We start from the raw sequence: 26452 nt of genomic DNA on the forward strand, positions 1-26452 counted from the left end.
CCGCGGGCCGCACGTGAGGTCCGCTGGTTGGCCACCCTTGCACTAGGGGTTGCAGAACAAACACGCACTAAGAACCGAGGTCTGACGTGCACTATTTTCCTTTTCCTCAGTACTGCAATGGCGGCGACTTAGCAGACTACCTGGTGGCCATGGGCACGCTGAGCGAGGACACCATCCGCCTGTTTGTGCGGCAGTTGGCGGGGGCCATGAAGGCGCTGCACGCCAAGGGGGTGGTGCACCGGGACCTCAAGCCGCAGAACATCCTGCTGGCGCACGCCCCCTCTAAGCACCACCCGGCGCCCAGCGAGATTCGCCTCAAAATAGGTAACCAACTCTATACATATCTTCTTAATCCTCATTACTAACGTCCCTTGTCGAAGCAATGACTTTTCTCCAGTTATCCCTTGACTGTGATGCACGTAGTGTTCCAACCACCGAGGTGCCTACTGCTGTCTTAACTTGATCGGTGCATCGTGTGGGGGATCTTCCTCTCCAGGCTTCCGATCACAACCAGTCATTTCAGGCTATCCTCATTGAACTGGAGAACCCGTCGTGTATAGACATTGACCAGAGTCAAGCCATCCAAGTATAGCTCCTGACGAATGGACTCGTTGGTGTGTCTAGCTGTCCATGGAATTTGGAGTATGTACTTCCAACACCACATTTCGAAAACATCAGTTTTTCTCCTTTCTTTTGTCCACTTTTTTTTATGAGGAATACATTAATAAATAATGTAATATAGGTACTTACAATATATTCAAAACATAGAATAGATGGAACAGTAATGTTCAACTTTAATGAGGTTGAAAAATGTGATATAATTTCAATATATTTTCTTTTCCAGCCGACTTTGGTTTTCCTACCTATAATATGTTCAAAACATAGACCAGATGAAACATTGATATTGAGCTTTGATGAGGTTGAAAAATGTGAAATAATTTCAATATATTTTCTTTTCCAGCGGACTTTGGTTTTGCGTACCTATAATATGTTCAAAACATAGACCAGATGAAACATTGATATTGAGCTTTGATGAGGTTGAAAAATGTGAAATAATTTCAATATATTTTCTTTTCCAACTGACTTTGGTTTTGCATACCTATAATATGTTCAAAACATAGACCAGATGAAACATTGATATTGAGCTTTGATGAGGTTGAAAAATGTGAAATAATTTCAATATATTTTCTTTTCCAGCCGACTTTGGTTTTGCGAGGTTCCTCCAAGACGGCGTCATGGCCGCCACCCTCTGTGGTTCTCCAATGTACATGGTAAGTCTCGCGATTTCAATCCTGCTTGTGATTTTTGCAATGCCTCCTCAGTACCAATAATGCGTCATCTCGGTTCTGTGCAGGCACCCGAGGTGATAATGTCGCTGCAGTACGACGCTAAAGCCGACCTGTGGAGTCTGGGGACTATAATATTCCAGTGCCTTACCGGAAAAGCTCCCTTCCAAGCCACAACACCGCAAAACCTGAAGATGTTCTACGAAAAGAATGCCAATCTATCACCCAAGTATGTTCATTTCACAATTTTACTTTTTCCTAATTTCCTCTTGGGCAATTTCATCTTTTCATTAATTGTAACTGCTTTAGAGCTGAGATTTTTCTTTTATGTATGCTAAAATTACGAAATTGTTCCGTTACAAATTTAGTGGACATGGAGGAAAGCAATAGGTTTTACAAATTTGTGCACTAATGATGTGGTTAGCTTTAAATTATCCAATCCAAATATGTATACAAATTAAGAAACGACTTGTTTCAATAAATTCTTTATTAAATTTTTTATTTTTCTTATTTTTATTATTATGATGTTTTATTTATATTTTTGTATTTTCATTCCAGAATTCCGTCAGGTACGAGCCCTGAGTTGACTGATCTGCTGATGGGGTTGCTGCGTAGAAACGCCCGCGACAGGATGCCATTTGATGCCTTTTTCAATCATCCTTTTTTACAGAGGCCCAGAACTCCACCCATCAATGGTGAGATCCGGTTTATAACCTTTGTTTTCCGAACCGGTAGTCAACGTTTCCATCCAATAATATCTTTTAACCTTTCTGGTCCCCAAAAAAAAATCTAGGCAGACAGTTACACATCTAATGGGCAAAAATTCATTTGTCCTCTGCTGCACATACTGTTGTAATAGATACGAGTGAAAAGAATGTGAGCTTTTATTTTAACATAATAATATTAATGATACGAGGAAAAAATCACTGTCTAATAAGATTTGACATTGGACCGATAAGGATTAAATATCAATATTCCTTTTATTCCAACCCTTACCCATACACACATTCTTTGCTGAATTGGATTAATACAGTATTACTTGAACAAGTGATGGGATCAGTTTGCTGCTTTTCCCAGTCCAGGGTAACATACTAAATATATAACTAAATCCCTCCTATTTACTTTAACCCTGTCAGGAATTGAACCTGTGACCTCACGCATGGTAGCCAAAGCCCTAACCTTGACACCATTTGGAGAGAGGAATACGGAGTTCAATACTTATTATTTATAATACTTTTATAGGAAGACATTCCAACTCTCAACAATCCAGAAGATTGTATCAGATAAAATTTTATTTCTTGGCAAAGTGGCTTAGTTATCTAAGATAGTCCATTTCTATTTATTTTTCATATCTTATTATTATGTAATTAATAAACCATTATCAAAATGTACAAAATAGGAAGGCAACTGACAAGGTTGCTGCAAATTATAATTATCATCTCTTTTGATTGAGAATATGTTTCAAAAATTTTTTTTTATGATATAATTTTACTAATGTGATTACGTTCTAGTAATTTGATTTGCTGTTTTAATATGAAAATATTTTCATTCACATTATTCACCGTATTGTTTATTTGAGTAGTACTTGTAAATTTTATCTTGAATTTTCTGGTTTGTCAATTTCGAAAAAAAAAATGATGAAATATTAATATATCGGCCTCGTTGAAGTAGAAGTCACCAGCTAACATCGTCTATCTACACAAAGCAAAAAGTTTCTAAATTTTGACTTAAATAATTTTCTTGTATAATATTTTTTTTAATATGACAATTTAACCATCAATATATTAAATTCTTTGACCTGATGGAGGTCTTCACAGTAGAACCCCTCTTGTTCGCCACTCCAGTTAATCCGACCATGCTCGAATCGACTTTTTTTAAAGTACTTTATTTTATTTACCATGGGCTACTATTTTTTTTACTTATTTTTTTTATGTTTGTACATATTATTATATTACTCTTTTTCGATTAATATTTCTTCCTTTTTGTTGTAATATCAGCTTTTGTGTTGTTTTTAATGTATGAGAACAATACATACAGTCACTCTTGAGTTGAGAGATTGTGTATTTGACTGTAAATCCGTATTTTTCTGTATTTTCTGATACTTCAACCTTTCTTTCATTCCGACCATAACCCCCCAGTCCCAAAGGTGGCCGATTAGAGGGATTCTACTGTACTTTTATCTGAAGGGAGACTGTATGTCCTGACTTAAATAATAATATCGAATAATATCAATTGTGTCGCCTACTTTCTTAATCCGCCAGATCCAATTTTATAAGATTTTAAAATGAATACTCTAACAGAATGCCAATTGTGGGTTTTATTGTTTAAAATATTTATGTACTTGAAAACCCTACTAAAGAGTACTTAAAAACGGCGTTGTATTTCAAATTCCGCTATATTCATGGAACTTGCCTTCTGACCCATATCGGCCAATCAGAGAGCCCTGCTCTAACGTATATAGCTATACGTAAAAAGTTAAGATGACGTCATTGTCGGTTTGTGTCTCGTGTTTTTTTTTTTAAATACTGAAATAATTTTTAAAGAATGGGAAAATTCTCAATTTCATAATATTTTATCTAAAGATAGACAAATCTTTTAAATATAAATGTTGCCCGAAGAATTTTGCATTTTTTGTAAAATTGACTTACATGGATCTGGCGGATTTTGAAAGTAGGCCACATAATTGTGTAATTACATGAAACTATTTATTTATCAAATCAACGACCTAAACTTTTCATTTCAGGTTTTTTATAAAATAGATTGCCGTAATATTATTTTGAACGTTTTATTTTTGTATTCCAGTGGAACTGCCCCAACTAAGTCCCCCGGTTCCACACGCCATACCCAGAGAATTGCCCCCCGCAGTCGCTCCTGTGGCCCTTAAGACTCCGCCCTATCGCCTCCAAAATAGAACACCCCCCATTGGTAAGGATTTTTAAAAATCAAAACTAATAACTTAACCTTTTCAGAAGTATGGAAGTAAATGAACATCGGTGCGAACTTTCCTTAAAAGAGTATGAACGTCGAAGTCCGTCTGTCAGTTGATATGATGTTACTTATATAGGAATGACATCTGTGGATTTTTTATTGTAATTTTGTCATAATCAAAAAAATATTTCAAAGACGTTTTTAATTTTTTTTAATATTATATTTTTACATAATTTCTATTATCATAATACATAGTAATAATAAAACCCTCATCCGCACCCCAATGGTGCATAGGGCACTACGTAATACAAACGCAGTGTTATCTTGATCGTTTAAACTTGAAGGAAAGGTGAGCTCTTCAGGTACCGCTTCAGGTTACTCCGCTTCAGGTACCAGTCCAGGGTAATATTTAATAAATATTACAGTGAAACAATCACTAATATTTATTGTACCCCTCCCTGGGAATCGAACCCGGGACCTCCAGAACGGTAGCCGAGCGTAGCACTACGGAGATGGACAAAAGATTCATAATACATAGAGTGTGTGAAAAAAAAAAAATTCATATAAAAAGAACTCCCCAAAGAAAGTCGGACATCAATTATTGTACACCCGGAAAGGTTAATTAAAATAAATAAATAAAAATATCAGTATTTTATTTTGATATATCTATTAACAACAATAAAAAAATAATAAACAATAAAAAAGCCAACCTGGATTGTTCTTGCAAAAAGGAATATTTTTTAAAAAATAATATGGTCCTTTTTATATGATGAAAATGATTTCAAATAAGTATGTATGTATAATATACAACATTTTGAGTGTGTTCAAATACTTGTTCACAAAATCTGGATTATCTCCAATTACAGGAGTTATTTTCATATTATTTTTTGACATCTCATCAAAGATGAAGAAGAATATGGAGGTCTGGGCATTTATGTTTATGAGTAGTGTGGTTGTCAATAATGGGTAGAATTGGTGAATGTTACACGTGTGTAAAGTGATCACTTAAACCAGCCTATGGCGGTCGTCAGCCCCGTAAATGCCCAGACTTCCACATTCTTCTTCATCTTTGATGAGATATCAAAAATAATATGTATAATATTATTATTCTTTCTTTCCATCTTATGTTTTTGGTCTCCAACGTACCAAATATTAGCTGTTTGTTTCTATTAAAGTTATTGGAAATGTCCTTTCCTATATGGCATATCCGCCTCCGTAGTGTGTCCGCCTTCGTAGTGTAATGGTCAGCACGCTCGGCTACCGTTCTGGAGGTCCCGGGTTCGATTCCTAGAGAGGGTCAAATAAATATAAATGATTTTTTCACGCTTATATTTATTCAATATTACCGGAAGCCGAGGGCCGATCACCTTTCCTTCATGTGTTAACGATCAAGATGTTTATATGCATATATAAAACACTGCTTTTATATGATGCAGTGCCCTATGCACCATTAGGGTGCGTATAAGGGTTTGAATGAGAAAAAAAATATGGCATATAGCTCACCTGTGTTTTGGAATACATGGTGATTTTTTATATATTTTTATCAAGCACATCTTTATCAAATTACTGGTTATTTAAATAACTGAAATTACACATCGTATTTTTTATTGTTTGTTTTTGATACGCTGTCCCATTATCTGACTTATTCTCGACCTTTTCATGAGGTAGGTCAGTATTTAGTCGGGTGAATCGTGACCTCGACAATAACAACAATTAGTAACTAAATTAAATAATAGTGATAATTTTTTGTTTGAATTTTTTGTTTACATGCTGATTTTTTATAATGTTTTGTAAATTTTTGTGTATTTCTTTCACCTCACTTGTTGGCAATATTTTGATTGTGTTCAAACTGTTGTTCGCAAATGCTGGATAGTGTTGATAATAATAAGATTTTTGTAATTATCTCAACATGGGAATAAATTATCGAGATAGGAATATGGAAGTCTGGGAAAAACTCAAAATATTCTGAATAAAGTAGTCTAAAAAAATATAAAAAATTTAAATTTATATTTTAAAGTGTTTTGTAGCATACCATTCAGAAAAGAGTCTCTCATGCGTAAAGTAAAGGTCTGCTATAATTTCTTCCGCCTCCGTAGTGTAATGGTCAGCACGCTCGGCTACCGTTCTGGAGGTCCCGGGTTCCATTCCCAGGGGGGTTCAAATAAATAAAAGTGATTTTTTCACTGTAATATTTATTCAATATTACCCTGGACTGGTACCTGAAGCGGAGGGCTGATCACCTTTCCTTCATGTGTAAACGATCGAGATAACACTGCGTTTGTATGAAGCAGTGCCCTATGCACCATTGGGGTGCGGATAAGGGTTTTATTATTATTATTATTATTATTTCTTAGCTTAATTTTTTTAACCAAAGATGGCAAATCTGAGTTTGTATTGAAAAATGTGAAGTGTTTCTGTCACTTGAAATACATACTTCTTCTAACCCTTTTCTGCACCCAATGGTGCATAGGGCACTGTATCGTATTGAGGCAGTATTACTTGTATTGATTGCATGATCGCAAGGTGATCAGTTCTGTGCTTCTTGTACCAGTCCAGGGTGATATTAAATAAAAATGAGAGCCAAAACTAAAAGTATATATTTTCCCCCTGGGAATTGAGCCTGAGACCTTCAGCACGGTAGCCAAACGCGCTTACCACAACAATACAGAGGCAGAGAACATGAAATATATGTTAGTTGCAAAATTTCAGTAAGATGGTTGTTAGTCATGGAAAGAATGGTGAATGTTGGAAAGTATAATAAAATGATCACTTTAACCAGTCAAAAAAGGGTCGTAAGGCCTGTCAATACCTAAAATTCTATATTCCTCATATATCAACAAAAATCTCATTGTAAAATGTCTACCTCATGGTTCTAGAAACATCTGCTCTGTATTGGCAAACATTCAAGTCAAATGAAGCAACCGTGAACCGTATTGTACCGAACACTAATGACAATGAACTAGAAAATATATTTCTTTACCATTTCTCTTTTTTTACCTCTCAACCGTTTCCAAATACTTCATTGCTTTTTTTGTCATTAGTGAAGTTTTTTTTTTGTAAATAATACAATGTCAGAAATAAACCATCAATCTTCGCCAAAGTCTAGTGCCTTTGCTATTGGCGATCTCTCTTTGCTTTGAAACATTGGACTGTTGATGCTTAGATGACTTTAGTTTCACATTGAATTCAATGAATAGCTCACTCATTTTACACTTTATTTAACAAAACTATTACATATAAAAGAATTTAATAATATAATGATACATAGATATATAAAAGAAATTGATATATCATAGTCGTACAGGAGAAAGTGACCAACTAACAAAACGTAAAATTTTCAGGAGGTTTAGTCCTTTAAGTCACTTTTCCTTGGCCATTCTATCGATTTTCACCCCCACTTTTCGGATGGGGCTGTAACGGCCCCTCACCGGTTTCATTTTGGGCAGGCTCTAGCGGTCTAAATATACAAAAGTTTCCATGAAAATAGCTCATTTTCCGTACGAATATTTTTAACCGCTGCCACAACGGCATGCGTTAAAAAATCAACTTGCGTCATTCATAACTTAAGTCAATGTAGTGTACACTAAAGATGAAATGATTGGGGTAAAATCATACGAAGAATGACATTTAATTTAATACACATATCGTAGTCATACACGAGAAAATGACCAACTAACAAAACGTAAAATGTTCAGGAGGGCCATTTAAGTCACTTTTGCTTGGCAAGAAAATAAACATCAATGCAGTTAGTCATTTTTAACAAGTCAATATATTATACTTCCAAGTTTAAAATCCTTTGGGATTTTTTCAGGGCAATATTAAGCTAGTAAGATATCAAATAGTCAATGATCACGTTTTTGTAAGAAATGCACTTGGTCACTTTCTCCTGTATGACTACGATATCTATGTATCATTATATTATTTTATTCTTTTATATGTAATAGTTTTGTGAAATAAAGAGTAAAATGAGCAAGCTATTCATTGAATTCAATGTGAAGCAAGCGTAGTTGGAAAAAGAAACAGGGGAAGACCAAGGAAAACCTGGCACAATCGGGTATGTCAAATATTTGAAAGCGGCCGGGTCAGGAGTCGTAATAATCGTCGGGTATGTATGAGGAGATGCATGAATGTAGAAGAGGAGAAGAATGTTTGCAAAGACAGAGTGGTGTGGCGTTCTATTCTCTCTGCCTACTCCTACGGAGAAGCGGCGTGATGGTTAGTTAGTTTTTAGATATATCGAAGCAAACTATGTTAACTCACTCACGATATATCTAGTGAGTTAGTTAGATATATCGCTTTATCTATTGTGATGAGGTTGACTTTTGCTTTGATATGAGAATATCAATTGAGATATGTAATGAATTTGTCGTTTACTTCAATATTATTGGTAAACATGTCAATTCAAAGTAAATACTTATTTTTATTACATTATCAAAACTGATTTAAAATGACAAAAAAAATCTTACAAATTTCGAGATAAAAAATATTATCAGAATGTGAATTTACTACTTTACATAAAAAAAATAAACTGCGTAGCCAACGCTTTATTCAAATAAGCTAAAAAAAAAACTAAACATCATTCTGTTTCTCCACAGGGGTAGGCAGAGAGAATAGAATACCACACCAATCTGTCTTTGCAAGCAATCTTCGCCTCTTCCATGTTCATACATCCCCTCATACATACACACCAATGATTCCGATTCTTACCTGACCACTTTCAATTATTTGCAATACTTGATCATGCCAAGTTTTCCTCTTTACAGGTCATAAGCCCTATAAATGCTCAGACTTCCACATTCTTTTTCATCTATGTTGAGATGTCAATAATAACTTCTAATAGGAGATAATCCAGATTTGTGAACAAGTATAAACACACTCAAAATGTTATAAAAAAATGATATGGAAAAAACTGTAAAGTTGTTATTTTATTCTATAAATTTAAAACGAAATCGTTCAAATGAATGCCATAACTAGGCGAAACAATTGTCACAAAATTGATTTTTATGTGTTTTTTTTAAACAATAAAATACAACTTAGTAGATTAAAAAAATCAGTGTTGGATTTAACATTTAATACAGAAATTATAATCCAAATTCCATTTTTTGAGTCTACTAAGTTGTATTTAGTGTGAAACCCTTATCCGCACCCCAATGGTGCATAGGGCACTGCATTATATAAACACAGTGTTATTTTGATCGTTAACACACGAAGGAAAGATGATCAGCCCTCCGCTTCAGGTACCAATCCAGGGTAATATTGAATAAATATTAGAGTGAAAAAATCACTTATATTTATTTGTCCGCCTCCGTAGTGTAATGGTCAGCACGCTCGGCTCTGTATTTAGTAAACTCGTAAAATCAGTGTTTGATTTAACATTCAAATACATAAATTTAAATTGAGTTCTACAAATGAAACGCCAGATCTATAAATAAATGGATGATGATTTGTCGCGTTGCAGCGGAGTCGCCCGACTCGTCCAGCCCCGAGGAGGACTTTGTGCTGGTGCCGTCCAACCTGCCCAGCGACCTGTCGGCCGACCTGCCCTCGGCGCGTGCCGCCACCCAGCTGCCGCGCGCCGCCGCGCCTGCCCCGCGCACGCCCCCGCCCCCGCCCGACCAGGCGCGCCCCAGCACGCTGCACATCTCCGAGCCGCAGCCCGTGCCCTCCCAGAGGCTGAGGAACAAGGTGAATACTTATCTTCTTCTTCTTCCTCTTTATTTAGGACTATGTCCTGTCATTCTCCGGTCCGATCCTGGGGGGTGGAAGACCAGCTTTCTCTCCATCGTTTAGGTGGTCTTCCTGGGGGTCTGATCCCGCTTATGCTGCTGTCCGCTGCTATCCTCACCACTCGATTCGAACTCGCTCTTCCCACATGTTTCTCCAGAAACGTCTTCTTTCTCTTCCCCATCGCACAACATCTTCAACATCGCAGATTTTTCTTATTTCAGAGTTTCTTACTCTGTTGCAAAGTGTTAGGCCTGTAATGGGTCGTAGAGTCTTCATTTCGGTTGTTCTAAAAAGGCTTTTTGTTCTCGCGGTGTCAGCTCTTGTTTCTTTCGAAATTGAAAATCTGTTTAGTGCGTTCTACCCTTTTCTGCATTTAAAAATCATTTCTATGTTTGTTCTCATTTTATCAGATGCAAAATATTAGCGCGTCATTGTTTGACAAACCATGTCACCTCCCCTCCCTTACTTTCTGGGATACATTTAATTAGTATATTTGTATACATATTTTTTTTTTTAAACTGGGTTAAGCAGGGCTGAGGAGTCCAAATGCTACTAAATAAAGTAACACAACAGCGAGCCAAATGGATACTCTATTTTGTTTACATGCATATGTTACCTTGCATGTTTTTTAAAATTTTCTTTTGTTAATTTAGCAACAACTGAACGGAAATCCCAGTCAAGTAACAGGAACCGCAATACCGAGATCTCAACCCATCACTATGAAGCGTTCCGAGCAGCACCGATCCGCACAGCCCGACATCAGCTCTCTATCTCCCCCCTCTGTAAGTATATTTTCCTCCATACTGCATCATGACACACACATGCCGCCCGAAATAATGTCCTTAATCACTCAATTCAGTAACCCCCCTTATAATATAGAGATAGGTACCGCGTCGTCAGAGGGAATGTTATAGAAAGTAAATATATTAATTTCTTGAATGTTTTTCGCAGATACTTTGTGGCACATTTTATAATATCTTTATGAAATTAATTAACTGTGTTTTCACCACTTTTTTATAAATACAATTTAACCTACCGGTTTCGACAATACCTTTTCATCATCAGGGTTTATTTTAAATCAAAAACATTAAAATACTCTCACCAAAAACTTCCACACACTCCATAAAAATTTATTAAGGACATTATGGACATTTAGGATTTAGTATTAATAAAATAAAGTGGTGAAAACAAAGTTAATTAATTTAATAAAGATAAATATATTAAGGTTGTATTTGAATTTAATAATCACTCATTACAGTCATTTCCGCTGGTTAAAATGTAATATTATAATTTTAAACATAAACCCCCTATAACGTTCCCTCCGATAACGCGGAACCTATCTCAATGTTATAGGGAGGTTTACTGTATTGGGTCTTGTCTACAAAAGTGATTCAATTACAAAAAAAGTTTACCTCACTTTTATATTTTATAAAACACTCACCGAGATTTTTATGTCTATCAGTATCGAGACGTACCCGTCTCATCGTCAGGACAGTCACTACCACAGCACGCAAACAATACTACCACCATAACACTATTCGCATACTTACACAATATGTTTATCACATGCGATTTGAGGACCAACATGCTCTAGGGGTTGCAGAACAAACATGCATTGAGAGCCGAGGTCTGACATATACTAGAGATTAAATAAGGTTATTAGATTGCATTCTACTTATATTTACATATAAATGATAATAAGTGACGCATTTCGTCTTATTAAGATATTATCAAACACTATAATAAGACGAAACGCATCACATACTTAAATAAAAGTCAATTCAATAATAACCTTGTTGAATTTAGGATATATTATTTTAAAAAATCAAAATGGAATTCCACCAACTGTCTGCAGTTACAATAAATAAACTAATGATGTTAGTCAAAGTACGTCGGGTTAGTTAATGAAATAACCAAACGTTATGTATGTTTTCTAGGTTCAATTCATGATGGGCACGCCCCCGTCGGGACGCCGCCGCAGCGCCTCGGGCAGCTCCCCTCCCAACACCTGGCAAGTCTCCCCCACCAACGCCAGCCCCCTCCGACGATCAGGTGACTCTACTCACTACTTATACAAAACTAAGGCAGAGTTGCATACCTATACTCGTACTGGCTTGAATGTGCTAAGGAAATATAATACAATATGAAATATTTTCTCGGGCGTCTTCAATTTTTTGTACGAGAGGTATTGCAGATGTCTAAAGGTTTTTTTTTAGAAAAAAATGTAGAAATCTGGACATTTATACAAATTACTGTCTGTCATCAGCTGGCTCAAGTGATCACTTTATAAGATGCAGTATTCGCCCCGCTGCCGTGAACAAACATCTGTTTTCTTTTTTATTATTTGCATATATATATATATCCATATATCTTTATGACATATAGATCATCTGCATTGAAATGAGAAAAAATCAATCTGAAAAATGTTATTAGTAAATGAGAATCCCTACTATCAGAATCCATTTGCTCGGAAGTACTGGCTTACATAGCAGGAAAAGATAATAAATATATATTAATAATAGAATAGATCAATAAAAATTAACGTGGCGTTTTACAGGGACATCTCCCCCTGTAGCCTTGGCCGCACTGAGAGCGGCTGAGAACAACAATGGCCCGTCGCGAGCGTCCACGCTGCCCAACATCTCGGACTCATTCCAGGCTCTGTTCCCGCATCCCCTCACCTTTGTGCCGCCCGACTTGCCTCAAGAAACGATACTTAATGTGAGTGCTCAACCAGTTATATTTTATTTTTGTTTTATCAGTTGGTATGTATCTACCGTGTAAATGGGGAGTTAGATTAATCCTTTTCTGTTACATGATAGCACTTCAGTTGATTCTTTATTTAGACTCAAGAAACCGAATGAGGGTGAATATGTAAAAAGTCCACCATTTGCCATGGGGGTGTCCACTTTCTATTGATGACGCAACATGGACGAAGAAGTCCGTTAATATAAGTCATGAATATTGCATAATGTTTAAAATGATCACTTCGGAAAAGGTTTCTTCCACAATTTTGATATATCAATAATAATCTTAATAATTTTTTATTTGATCATATATTTTTTAAATATTTAGAATATAACAATATTAAAATAATTTTTTTTCTTTATAAACCAATACCATGGGTTTGTAAAAATATTTTCATCAACATTAATCAAAACAGTGTAAAGTCCGCCTCCTTAGTGTAATGGTCAGCACGCTCGGCCACCGAACTTAAGGTCCCGGGTTCGATTCCCAGGGGGGGGTCAAATAAATGATTTTTTCACTGTAATATTTATTCGATATTACCATGGACTGGTACCTGAAGCGGAGGGCTGATCACCTTTCCTTCATGTGTTAACGATCAAGATACCACTGCATTTATATGATTCAGTGCCCTATGCACCATTAGGGAGCGGATTAGGGTGTGAAGAAGAAGAAGAAATCAAAACACGGTTTATGATTCAACTGCATTACTTTATGTGATAGCTGTTTCGCTTTTATTTATAAATAAACCTTTTTTTACTTCCGATTGTGAGAACAATGGACAGTGTGCAGATGTTATCTTTGAAAATACGTTCCCTACAAAATAGGCATTGTAATAATAACAGAATCTATTTGTATTGCCGGTTTTACAAATGTTTTACCAAAATAACACAAAGTACCGCAAAATGGCCTCACAAGGCAAAACCAGTGTAGCAATAATGAAAAAATTTGGTAGCATCACATGGACATTAGATTTTTTTTATAAAAAAATCTATTTGGATGTTTCAGAGAGAGCACAATGAGACATTGGCCAAGCTGAACTTTGTGCTGACTCTGAGTGAGTGCGTTCTGGAACTAGCCGATTCGAGGGGAGCACCGTTAGCCGCACTAATGGACACCTCATCTCCTCAAGGTACGCATTTAATTCTTTATGCATTATGAAAAAGTTCAGCTTCATTGTTTTTTTGCTATGCAAGGTTTTAAAAAAATTGACAGTAAATGGAAAATTATTTAAAATATGAAATCTACCTTCAAAAGGCATGTCACCTTTAATGTAAGATACATAAAGTAGTCTTGCAAGGCATCATTCCTTTTGATATAATGTCACACTTCTGACAGATTTTACAAGAGTGAGTTTTTTTTTTTTTTAACTTATTATCATTTATTTTGTCTAAAATATAAGGGGCTAAAATATAACTTCCCCTCAGATATGGTTTAATTTTTTTAATGGTCATTTTGTCCAAAGACAATTTATCAATATTACTTTGATAATTATTATTTTATTTTTAAAACTATGCGGTACCCGTTAAAATAACTTATAAAGTTGAAGCCTAAGTAGGGCCATGATAAGCGGTGTTGCATAAGCTATATCTAGTAGACCACTGTCATGCTGTTTATCTGCAGGGGTAGACAGAGAGGAAGGAACGCCACACTCTTCTATCCTGACATACACTCCTAGCTGAAATTTACTAACTGAAATTCTGCAAAAAATGTTACAATAGTTGGTCAAAAAAATAAAACTATTATTTTTAATCAAATGTATTAATTAGTTTGGCTAGTGCATCTTACATGAAGTTTTATTAGTTTTATTAGTTATAATATAAGCTAACAAAAAATATCCGTTGTTTAGTTATCCTTGGCACGGTGACAGGGTGTGAATAGTGAATAATTGATGTTTTGTTTCCGCAGATCCGGAGCTCGCTATGGGAGACAGTGGCAGCGAGCGTTTAGTTCTGCTGCTGCGAGCGTTGCACCTCCTCCGCGCGGGACTGGCGCTGGGAGACAACCATCTCCGGTCCAAGAAACTCATAGCTTCCGAGACTGTCAAGAATGGTGAGTATTTACCTAATACACTAAAAGTTGGAAAAGTTACGTGAGGAGTGCATGTAGCATGTCTGCTAAGATGTGGTAATTTGGTCCACAAAATCAAACTAAGAATCATATAATTTCCAAGACTGTATCTCTATTATCCTTGGCTCTACCCGAGTTTCTCCAGGGTATGCATGGCCACAATAAAATCCAATAATTAAAAAAAAAAAAAAAAATGTATTAACATGTAAGTATTTCGGCTCAACACAGGCCATGCCTAAAGAGCCGTAATACATATATGTAGTAACAAAAAAAAATATCTATGAAACAAATATGCTTCTATGAAATAAATAAAAAATTACCAACAAATGAAATATTTATCGTAAATTTACTGTGAAAATCACGCTGTCTTGATCATGCCTTTGGATTATGTATTACGATATAGCAATAGATTGAATTATTTTATAAAATAAGATAGGTTATACTTCTTGTTTTTTTTTTCAGTTTTGTCAGTGATGATCACCAAATACAGATCTACGTTGGCAGAATCCAAGAGACTTAATAGCCTTGATATAAGGAAGGCGTGTCCCGCCACCGCTGATAAAATCCTCTACAATCATGCTATTCGTATGGTGAGTACTACATATGAGAACTTTACAATAAAACTAATCGAGTCTCACAACAAATTGACAAAAATTGTCTTTACTAGGATCGAGTCTTGATCCCTTATTTAGGATTTTCGCTATTTTTGCAACTTGATCTAGATCCCATCAAGAGGTTTTGATGTATTTCTTTATGTTTCAGTGTCAAACGGCTGCCCTGGATGAATTGTTTGGCAAACCAGACGTTTGCTTCCAGCGTTATCAGACAGCTCAGATATTACTGCACTCCCTCGCGCAACATGTCACTCACGAAAATGACAAAATATTGCTAACAAGATGTAAGTATCAAACATTACCTTGTTAAAATATTTTCAGCCTTCAGTCCTGTAAAAATGGGTTTTCTAACATGGTCTTAAGATCTTGAATTTTATTAGTTGTTGAAACCGGAACACAAGAAAGAAACTAAGTATTGATGACACATGCTTTAATAATATTTTGGTTAATTTTGCAGACAAGGATGCAGTAGAGAAGAGACTCTTCCTCCTTCAACAAAAGGGCTATATATATGCTACAGATCTCACATAATATCCTTCGCCCGGGCCCACCCGCTTCATTTGTCAGTCAAAATATCCGTCGTGATTTTTAAAATTTCATTTGGGGCAGAATCTAGAACTCGTTAGGTCGCTTTTTCTTACAATTTGAATGATAATGAAGAAAGCAGCGATATTCCATAATATTTTATATGTTTAATCCAATAGCAATTAATCAGTAATAATTTAAAAATGTATTTGGATAGTTAAGTTCGATTATTTTTTATCTATTTTATATTTACCATTTGGAATGACAAATTGTATAAAATCTCTCTGAGGGGGCCAAGGATCCGCGCAATCTTGATATAATTTGTGATTTTATTTTAACAAAATATCCTTAACGTTAATGAGAATTTATTTCATAAGACACACATCTCACGATAAACAACAAAAAATTGTATATTTGAGATTTTCTATAGTTTTCATATTGGAAACGCTTTTTATGTAAAATGTATTTTGAATGTGTGTGAATGGATACTATACCTGTGTGTAATAGGTAATATTATAACAAATATTTGTACCTTTAATTCGTAAAAATAATTATTATCTTAAGAAATATATTAATAATGTTAAAATTTTAATTTCTCAATTTTGCCATGAAAATTTTTCACTTGTATTCAATACATTCAAACATCCTCACATATACAATATATACACAGGTGTATTGTGTATGTATATATATTTTTTTTGATTTGCAACATTTTTTACATGAACTGACTATTTTTCATTAATTAGCATTACATATATAAATAATAAAATGTAAAAATAGGAGAATTATTTACTTTGTATTGTAAGGGGATAAGAATAAGTCATTTTTATTATTTTAATATATTTCATAAATACTTATATTCTCTTGTAATTCCTCATTTCTATAATATTTAAGAGGTCGCTGTATAAAGCTTAAGGGATTATTAGTGATAAGATTGTGGTGATTGGTGATGGAAGCGTTACCACAAGGATGTGTGCGTAAACTTTATACTCCACACATTGCCAATTTAGTCATGATTTCTACAAATGCTTTTAAGAATAAAAAAATTAAAATACTTGCAAAACAAATTTAATAATATTGTTATAAAGTAGCCGTAAGAAAAATGTGGAAAATAATTTTATTCGTATTCAAAAAAAAAATTAATGCTATACATATACAATTTGTTAAAATATTTTTATGTTTGAATTTGACTTGTGTTTTATGTACCATACTCCTTTTTTTCATATGTCACTGATTCTTTTACTATTTTCCATAACCTTTGTCCTTTGAATGTAAAATAAAATCCATTGAATAGTAGAAATTAATTGAGCACGTATTGTAAAAAGCTTTTTTGTTGGAGGTGTATTTTTTTATAAATTGTACAAAATTGTGAGAGTTTATTTTTCTAAATACATTTAGGTAATGCCACGCGCTACCCTCTCATGCCATCATTGGCCATGTGATCACGTCATCGGCACTGGAGATGCCTATGAAAGTGTATTCATAATTTGTACAAGTCAAACAGTGTAATGGGAATATTTGGAATGAAAGTGAACGCTAGAATTTCAAAAATTCAAAATGTATATTAAAAGTTTAAACTCGACAAAATCCTTCGCCAACTTTTGCACATTTAACTATTGTATTGTGTAGTTTGTAGCGAACTTAGGGTAGAAGTTAACATCTATAGTGAATTGATTGTAGGAACTGGTATATTACGCGCATATTATAACTGTAGTCATGTTTAGTAAAGCTAGGAGTGACTAAGTTATGGATCTTCTAGTTTGAGCTTTCCTAGACTTATTTGTAATCTTTTTTGTATTATCAATGATCTTACGAGTTTATTGTTGAGTTGAGTTTATTATAACTGAGATATTCTTCCTAACTTTTATTTAAGATGCATTTGTTTCTTTTAACTTTAGCATAAATAATATAATTTTATTTACAATTATAAATGAAAATGCTGTGTACCAAAAGATTGCCTTATTACGATGGCAAACAATATTTTTGTTTTTATAAAATATTTATACTTTAAAGTTATTATTTGAATATTGTGATCGAACATAAAAATGTATTATAGAATATAAAAAGAAATAAAAAAATATTACAAAACCATTTTTAAAGTTTTATTAGATGTACACTTTCCCCTTTTCTTTCACACAAACGAAAGCATTTTATAATATATACACATAGCGGAACTCCCTCCAATCTGTCATCTTTGAGACTGGGGGTATTGTCAGAACGCTTACGTTAGATTGAATTATCAGAAAATACAGAAATATACGGATTCATAGTAATCTCTTAACACAAAAATTATTGTATGTATTGTTCTCTACATTTAAAATATTGCAATAACCGCACAAAAGCTGTTATTATTATTGAAAAAGAGTATGTAATACAATAATACATACGCATAAAAATAGAAAGTAGTAAAAAAAGTTCAACTGAAGCACGGTCTAATCAATCAGAGTGGCGGACGGGAGGGCTCTACTGCTGCATTGAATACTTCAATTATGACTAGTTAAGTGCCGATAGCACACACTTGAGTGTGATAACTGTGCATAATACTAAATTTGACCATTCAACACCCTGAATAGTTCCTTTATTGAGAGAGAAAGGATAAAAAAAATCTGCGGGTAAATTGATGTGGAAATATGGACCCCTCGCATACTCCACGGACTGAGGTTTAGTCACATCCACAAACCTCACACTGATAGATAATGTCTCTATTATAAGATCATCCTTTATGTCAAATACGTTTTGATCTCCGGCTGAATATTTCACTCCAACTCCTAGAATGTTCATTTGATTGTACACGTCGGGCTGCTGGTCCATCACATACACAAACGAATACTTTACTTTAGATATCAAATTAGAACATGTGAGAGTTTTGTTATTCTCCGCAAACGTGCCACTAATTGGATTCGGAGTGTATTCATGCAAAATTTCAATCCAATTTGTGAAATCATTATTTGGATTTCCAATAGTCGAAATATAAAGTTTTGGTTTTGCCGAAATAAAATCATAAGACATCAATTTTATTAAACTGCGTTGTAAACTTAGGCAGACAGCTGTGGCATTTTCCTTCTGAGCCAAATCGGATATATTTTTTACTAAATGGCATGAAAATTTTATGTTTTCTTTGAAAGTAATTTCGTTATATGACAAATTATTATAAACACATAATCCTTTTACATTCTTCGGTATACTTAAAATATTACGTAAAGGATACAACGATTTCGAAGAAAAATATTCCAGTGTGTCTATTTCCTCCGAATCATTAGATTCTTTATAAGGTATCACTTTTGAAATAATTATAGGTTTTCCGCGTTTATATCCCGGATTCCCACTCAATGTGCGCGCGACTTCTGATTCATTTCTTTTTATAAAACTCTGAGTTATTTCAAAATCTTGCTCTATGTATCTCGAGGACAGAAGCATATCTGATAATCCGAAATAAATGCTGGCATTTGTGAACCCGGTAGATCCATTGGTATGGAAGACATATTTCACTGATGTTATCATATTTATGCAGTAATTGCTGGCACAATTAGGAACAGGCCGATCTTCTGCTGAACTCAATAATGAGCAATTTTGGGTATCACAAATAAATGCCAAAATAGGTATACAAACATTTGCGGGACAATCCTAAAATAAAAATAAAATATATATACTTTACAATATGTAATATGGGAACATGCCGTGGTACATTTTAAGGCAACTCAATCGACTAATATTTTTGTAAAAATATTATAAAAATGGACTCTAAGCTAAAAAAAAAAATTTACAAGCACATTTAAAAAAGTAGTCAAATAAAATAATGTGAGAAAAATTTTGGTAAAAAATAACCGACTTTCTGGCAATACTTTATGTATACACATATACCAGCATCCGGATTAAATGTACCTAATGTTATGTGCATGTAATTACATACCTTGATATTCTTATGCCAGGTTTCATTGAATGCTGCTGGAGACGATATCAAAAATAAATGATCAGATTGATTATAAACATTATGCATTTCTACATCAGGCAGTGCACTAAGGCATTTAGATTTAAAGTTGACAAGATATTTCAGATTTGTTCTGCTGTTGCAATATTGGTTCAATTTTGAAGAGGGAACATCTGAAAACAAAGTTATTTTTGTTTTGAAATTAATTAATAAAGTAAAATTATAGTCTACAAAACGTTTTACTTACCTAATATTTTGAGAGTTGTATTTACCAAGATCCAGATATCATCATTATAAGTATACGGTTTTGTATTATCCAAAAAAACATTTTTCACATATTTTTCTCCTCCCCATGAATAATATTTTTCGGTGATTGAATTTAGTTCTTGAAGTGAAGTGATAACCTGCATGATTATAAACAAACAGAACAATTAACAATGATAATCTCAAGCCATAATAAAATTTAAAGACTGTTGACTCTCATTTATTCACGCCGATAGATAGTAAAAAAAGACAAGAAAGTTTTCTCAGCAAAATCTTCAATATTTTATATGATGAATCTTACTAAAGAATATTTTTTGTTAACTCACCTTTGGCGCTTTCCCCTTTAATTTCGGAGGAAGATTGTCTTTCAGGACACAAAACAAACCATTAGATTGCGTTTCAGTCAACCATGGCGAATTATTTTTAAAAATAAACTGTTTGGAGGTACAATATTTTGCGTAATCATTTTGCTTATTCTCATTATCGATGCATTCTGTGAATACCGATCGATCAGATTCTGTGCAATCCTTGTCACAACAGCAGTTCACGTCACATACAGGTTTCTAGAAAATACACAATCATAAAAATACACGGACACTTCCTTTATCCATTCCTAATGGGGCATAGGCTGCTTCATCAGAATATTGCAGTGATTTCCTAATTGCAATTCACACTAAGACAAGGCGATTATGACCTGAGGGGACCCCATCAACGGTAGCAAAACATCATAATCACCACACTACAGAAGCGGACAAAATATTATGATAAAAAATATCAAGTGAATCATGCAAATTAACTACTGTCCAAGTCACGCAAGTTTACAGATAAAAATCAGCGAAGAAAAACATAAGTTTTTAATGAAAATTAAAAAATATATATTATAATTTACAATGTATTACATGTGGTAAAAAGGTCCAAAAGTATCCAGCTTAAAGGTAAAATTAATAAATAAATAAAATGTCATCTTTAAATATAATCTTTTAAGAATGAATCAAATTTTTCGACCTCTCCTTTATCAATATTTCATTCATATTTCCTATCCTAGGTCATACCAAATTTATTCTCATATAACAATACTGAACCCTACTATGTATGTAGTTCCTTAAGCTTTCCATTCCGGTGCTAAAATAAAAAGGCACGTCCCGGTGTTGGGTAGTCACTACACAATAAAAAATTAGCAATTTTAAATCGGAAAAGTACGCACATTCATAGCTAATCCTCTTAATTAATTATAAATGAAGTAAAAAATTATAATAATTTAGATTTATTTGCAGAAAACATTAAAAAACCATCTGGCAACGCTAACGGAACAAGCATAAGGCCACTCTTGTCGGAAGCCCAAGAGCTACTGCCGCTAGCCCGCTAGTCACTAGCCAGAGAACATTGAGCTTTGAGCTCCTCACGCTTGCACAGTGCAAGTATGCAAGAGTGAGATGCGAATATAGTGTCGCAATTCCCGCACACTCTTCACGCTCTGTTTATACGCAAATTTGTTTCCGATATTCACAAAATATCTCCGATGTACCCGATAAATTTTGATTATTAATATTATTTTTTAAATCAATGCGTAAATATGTTATGGAAGAATACCTAAAATCGTAGCCTTGTATTTATTATATTTATAGAGATATTGATGGTTATTAGAAGCAATGTGTACAAGGTACACAACACCGGGAAGGGAGGGTTCACCCCTAATTGTAATAATTTAATCAAATTAATGCATTGAACTGAAGAAAAATCTAATTGTAAAAATTTAATCAAATTAATGCATTGAACTGAAGAAAAATCTGAATAAATCCTTAAACATAGCGTGACTCACTATCATGTCGCAATCACAAAAAATACTTTTTGAGTGTTTAGAAGATTTCTTCTTAGACTTTTTCTTTTTGACTTTTGGAGGTTTGGTGGAAACCTCCACTGTAGTATTCATAATGTTCATTGTAGAATTCGTTATTTCGGAAGTGTCTTCAGTGCTCGACTCGTAAAAATCTGTTACATTCTCCATTGTTGGTGTTGTTTGAATACTTGTGTTGTCATTGTCAATATCGTTTGAAACAGTAAAATGTTCAATTTCCTCATCACCCTCTTCAGTGGGCTGCGTAGGCAGTGTAGCCAATTCATTGACAGATTTTTTATATTTTTTTGCAAATTCTTTATTCAAACTGAATTCAGTATTTTCACTCGACTGCAGTGTAGGATTTGACGCCGAGGCCTCAGTTTGAGCATAAACTTGATACAAAGGGCCATATTCACCCAACACAGTGACTCCATTGTTGATTCCTTTATTAGAGACTTTTTTGAGGTAAGCTTGAATCAAATGAGGCGTGTGAATATTTTTTTCATTTATACAATACTGTACTTGGAACGATAAGAGTATTGCAAAAATAATAAAATCCATCTTTTGCAATGTGATTCGTATTATTTGTATTCTACACCAAATTTATTAAAATCCTTTAAAATTAATTCCAATTTGAACTTCACATACCCCGCTGATTCTGTTTTCAATTTATATCTGTAAAAAAATATATGTAAAATTATAAATATAAAAACAACTTATTTTTTCGAAATTTATGCTGAAGCAATGAAGTACCTATCTTTATTTGTATAACACAATTAATTTCTAAGAAAGAAGGTTCGTTTGATGCAATAAGGAAATAAAATAATACATAATGTTGAATAATATTTATCATTTTTGGCAAAACAACGTTAATGCTAGCTTGTGAAAGTATATCTACTTAAAATAAATATGTGTATGACCTGGATTTTTTTAAACTCTTTTAAAACTCTTTTGGTACACAAGACATATACACAAATATTTCAATAGTATTTTTGTAGGCCTGGGCGGCCCATATAAAAAAGGAATCAAATTGTGGTTTCTAACCTTGAAACTCTGACTCATTACACATTTAAATAAGTAACAACTTTTTTTGTACACATGCCTATCCATGGGCATCCTTTGAGACAGACAAATCGACTTATTTATAATTGTAACACATTAAATCGTGTATGGTAATGGCATCATTATCCAGTTTTTTTTTACCTATCCTGTCCCGAGCTCAGTGCATCTGGTAGCAAGAGTTGATTGGCACCTCCGAGGAAGTACTGGGAGACCCTTTCCCTTATAGTGGACGCACCAGGAACCCAGCAAGGACTGTGGATTTCATGTAGACCCGGAGTCGTCGGAACCGGAGTAACACAGTATCCCTTCAGCCAGGAACGCCCTATAGAGTCCAAACAATGAACTTGCACTTGAATTTTTGGCCAACCTTAAAAAAAACATTACCAAAAATTACAAAAAGCCTTTTGAACTTTTGTTCATAATATTTTTGTAGAAAGAAACTAAATTGATAAAAATTAATAAGGACCCGGGTATCAATTATAACATCAATCAATGTTACATAATTAATTCAGTGTTATTTTGATATGAGAATTTTGCTATAGTTCTCAATCTAAGGCAGTGTTCTGCAAAAAATTTCTGTTGACGGTACGCCTGCCAAATTAAGAAATTTCAGAGGTTTAACAAAGAAAATAAATTATTTCGTATTGATTTAATATCAAAATAAATACAATGCGCAAACATATTTAAAATATGACGTTTAATGCGAAATGTGAGCTTGCTTAACTGAGCAGAGGCGATAAAAATTTGGAGCAATTGTGTTATTTTCACAAAACTAGATATTTTTTTCCGCGGCACACCAACTAATCACACGGTACGTGTGTGCCGTGGCACACTGGTGTGTGCCACGGCACACACGCGGGGGAACAATAATCTAATGTAATATTATATTTTTAAATTAACTAAATTACTATCACGCTGCCTGGGGAGGCATTGGAGAATGGGATAGGCGGAGAGAATAGAACACCACACCACCCTCTCTTTTCAAAAACTTTCATAGCCTCTTTCACATTCATGCATCTCCTTATACATACCGCTGATTATTTCGCCTCCTGACCTGACCACTTTCAAGTATTTGAAATACTTGATAATGCCAAATATTTATTTAACCATTCTTGTCTTATTCATTTGTTCCACATGTCTAAACCATCTCAATATGAAAAAGTCAGAAAAGAAGAAATTTTTTGATGTTTTTATGTGAATATTATGCACCAATCCTTTGTTAAGGTCTTAACTATATGTAAACAATTATCGAATGCCGTCGCCAGCGCTCCGCAGGTGTAAAAAACACCCATCCTTAGTGTGTTAGTACTGTACCATTAACCAGGGTGTATTACTGTATGTATTATGTGAATTTAAAGTTATTAACCATCTGAATAAATAATTGTCCAAATAAAATTTAAGGACAAACCTTGGATCCCCTTTGTCGTGAAATAAACATCTAGTGGATGAGCCCAAATATTTGGTCCTTCATACAAAGGTTCATCAGCAATAGTTTGGCCCTCTGTATATCCTGATATGACTCTCCAATTTGGACCTAAAAAGCATATATATAAAATGTACATATATAAGTGTGGTTGCTAACTATCCCACAAGGTATACTACTACTACTACTACCATCACACCGTTTAAAAGATGGAACGCTACACTCTTCTGTCCTGACACACACTCCTCGCATCCTTAACATCCATACATCTAGTCATACATGCCCTCCGATTACGCAGACTTTTGACACCACAAGTCTTTTTCGGTCATTCTCGTTCTGTTTTCCCGCTCACATTCGCCACATATATTTTCTTAGTCATTCTCTCGTTATTTATTCGCTCCACATATCAATACCACAAGGTATTATTACCTTATTATCTGTACTAAGAAAAAATAGACATAAATTTAAAACTTTTTTTATAGATGCATTAGATTGAAAAGTTGTGATTCCATACGCACACTGCATGTGAATTCTTGAATAATTTTGCTTATATTTCATGTTTATATACCATACACAACTTATATATTTATGTATAAACAAAATGGAATTCCGCATCAAGAGTGGCACAAGACTATCATTGCCTGAAGCCCTGAATATTGCATAGGACCATGCCAGATGGAAAAAACTCTATCCATAGAAGGAACTACATCTCGTGTGCATTATGTCCAAAAATTAAAGAATCAAAAGTTTCAATCAATCATAAGCTTGTCTTTACCTGAGTATATACTATATCTTCCAAAAAGACAGTTTTCATCGAAACCATATGCTCCAGAAATCTCTCCTACCAAGTAAAGTTCTGCCATTCCATTTCAGAATCACTCCATGATCATAAAAAAAGACGCGATAGAACGTTCGAAGCAATTAAAACGTAAATATTGTACAATATTGCTATTCGAGCTTTTCCTGATTTAGCATATTATTTTCAAACTTCGTTACCATGGAAACTGGAAAAAAATATGTTTCAATATAATGTTGCCATCCGACAAAAACAAAAATAGTACATTTTTCAGTAAAAAATAAATAAAATACAAAAAAAATGTAATCAAATTGTGATTTGCATAAAATAATTTTTTATGCGACAATACCAAAATTGATGTAATAATTTATAAATAAAATTTGTATGTATATATTTAATACCACCCCTGAAGCGCTTGACCGATCGAATAAACATTGCATCAGGTCAATACAGTGCTCTTTGCACTTTTGAATAAGAATGAGATGAATTATTTTCGAAAAAATATATTTTTTTAAAACTAACTATTAACCCCGACTTAAGTTTTTTGTTTAAGGTAACATATAAAGCCGCGAAAAGCGAAATCATAAATGGATTTGACAGTTGTCAAAATTCCTAATAACAATGTCACATGTTATCCTTGAGATCTAAGTTCAAAACTTCATAAAATTCTGATTTATTATTGTTGCTCATTCTTGCATTTCTTAGTGTTTTAAAAACATTCTTGAAAGCATGTGTCGGTGTTGAATGTTTTGAACATCTCACAAACATGTCGTTAGAAGTGACGGTTTCTAAAATATTCGACGGCTTATCATCAGATCGTGTTACGGAAAAGCGAAGATGTGCAGAATCCCTGAAAGATCTTTTAGGAGGCACTGGACTGCCCCCCCTGCTAAGCGAAAACTTTCAGAAAAATGTTGGGTTGTCGTGGAAAAGTTTTTTTCTTGCAATCCACAGATGTATCGTAAAGGTTTGTACTGAGGTTTTGTCGTGTACTTTTCACCTTTAACATATTAAATTTTATTTTTAAAGAATTTATTCGTATATACATTTATTTTTCACGGAGTATATATTATTCCCCATAAAAGCTATAAAGCCCTTTGCAATAATACCATAAAAACCATATATTTCAGAGGTTTTCACTAAATATTATATTATTTTTAAAGCGAGGCTTCTAAACAGCGTTTTAGGTCCTTTTTAAAGAAACGAAGTGGGCACTTTTAGATGGAAAAAATATGAATGTTCAATAT

The 26452-nt window shown here is 34.1% G+C and overlaps 4 protein-coding genes across 4 annotated transcripts in view; 2 read left to right on the forward strand and 2 right to left on the reverse strand.

Moving 5' to 3' along the window:
- Positions 1-16301, forward strand: part of Atg1 (serine/threonine-protein kinase unc-51-like protein Atg1) — a 99207-nt gene extending 82906 nt beyond the window's left edge. Inside the window, exons 3-16 of the mRNA XM_088265229.1 lie at positions 111-324; positions 1198-1271; positions 1355-1515; positions 1845-1981; positions 4089-4211; positions 9673-9899; positions 10595-10723; positions 11879-11993; positions 12499-12662; positions 13695-13818; positions 14595-14738; positions 15219-15346; positions 15519-15654; positions 15828-16301. Coding sequence (XP_088121355.1) covers positions 111-324; positions 1198-1271; positions 1355-1515; positions 1845-1981; positions 4089-4211; positions 9673-9899; positions 10595-10723; positions 11879-11993; positions 12499-12662; positions 13695-13818; positions 14595-14738; positions 15219-15346; positions 15519-15654; positions 15828-15901 — 1950 coding nt within the window. The 3' untranslated portion in view covers positions 15902-16301. The remainder of the gene's footprint in view (positions 1-110; positions 325-1197; positions 1272-1354; positions 1516-1844; positions 1982-4088; positions 4212-9672; positions 9900-10594; positions 10724-11878; positions 11994-12498; positions 12663-13694; positions 13819-14594; positions 14739-15218; positions 15347-15518; positions 15655-15827) is intronic.
- Positions 16302-18244: 1943 nt separating this feature from the next.
- tctn (tectonic) lies at positions 18245-22495 on the reverse strand. Its single transcript, XM_088265228.1, has 5 exons — positions 21907-22495; positions 20414-20650; positions 20071-20227; positions 19806-19996; positions 18245-19519 (listed from the first exon to the last, which is right to left on the reverse strand). The coding sequence occupies exons 1-5, from the start codon at positions 22483-22485 to the stop codon at positions 18389-18391; spliced, it is 2295 nt and encodes a 764-aa protein (XP_088121354.1). The 5' UTR covers positions 22486-22495; the 3' UTR covers positions 18245-18388.
- On the reverse strand, positions 22388-25383 carry B9d2 (B9 domain-containing protein 2). The gene is made up of 4 exons (XM_088265231.1): positions 25185-25383; positions 24395-24520; positions 23128-23353; positions 22388-22599 (listed from the first exon to the last, which is right to left on the reverse strand). The coding sequence occupies exons 1-4, from the start codon at positions 25270-25272 to the stop codon at positions 22506-22508; spliced, it is 534 nt and encodes a 177-aa protein (XP_088121357.1). The 5' UTR covers positions 25273-25383; the 3' UTR covers positions 22388-22505.
- Positions 25384-25797: 414 nt separating this feature from the next.
- Positions 25798-26452, forward strand: part of tefu (Serine/threonine-protein kinase tefu) — a 38950-nt gene continuing 38295 nt past the window's right edge. The window contains exon 1 of the mRNA XM_088265352.1: positions 25798-26172. Within this exon, the coding sequence (XP_088121478.1) occupies positions 25972-26172 (201 nt within the window). The 5' untranslated portion in view covers positions 25798-25971. The remainder of the gene's footprint in view (positions 26173-26452) is intronic.

The sequence above is a fragment of the Brachycentrus maculatus genome, unplaced genomic scaffold (assembly GCF_059751285.1).
Source record: "Brachycentrus maculatus isolate JH-2025_06_01 unplaced genomic scaffold, ASM5975128v1 h1tg000244l, whole genome shotgun sequence".
Taxonomy (NCBI): domain Eukaryota; kingdom Metazoa; phylum Arthropoda; class Insecta; order Trichoptera; family Brachycentridae; genus Brachycentrus; species Brachycentrus maculatus.

Excerpts from the sequence above, each read along its gene's own strand:
- B9d2 (XM_088265231.1), bottom strand. The coding sequence starts at position 25,272 with ATGGCAGAACTTTACTTGGTAGGAGAGATTTCTGGAGCATATGGTTTC. Across the intron at positions 24,521-25,184 it reads AAGATATAGTATATACTCAG|GTCCAAATTGGAGAGTCATA; the intron begins GTAAAGACAAGC and ends TATGCTTTTTAG. Across the intron at positions 22,600-23,127 it reads CTGAGCTCGGGACAGGATAG|ATATAAATTGAAAACAGAAT; the intron begins GTAAAAAAAAAC and ends ATTTTTTTACAG.
- tctn (XM_088265228.1), bottom strand. The coding sequence starts at position 22,485 with ATGGATTTTATTATTTTTGCAATACTCTTATCGTTCCAAGTACAGTAT. Across the intron at positions 20,651-21,906 it reads TTTGTGATTGCGACATGATA|AAACCTGTATGTGACGTGAA; the intron begins GTGAGTCACGCT and ends TGTATTTTCTAG. Across the intron at positions 19,997-20,070 it reads TACAACTCTCAAAATATTAG|ATGTTCCCTCTTCAAAATTG; the intron begins GTAAGTAAAACG and ends CTTTGTTTTCAG.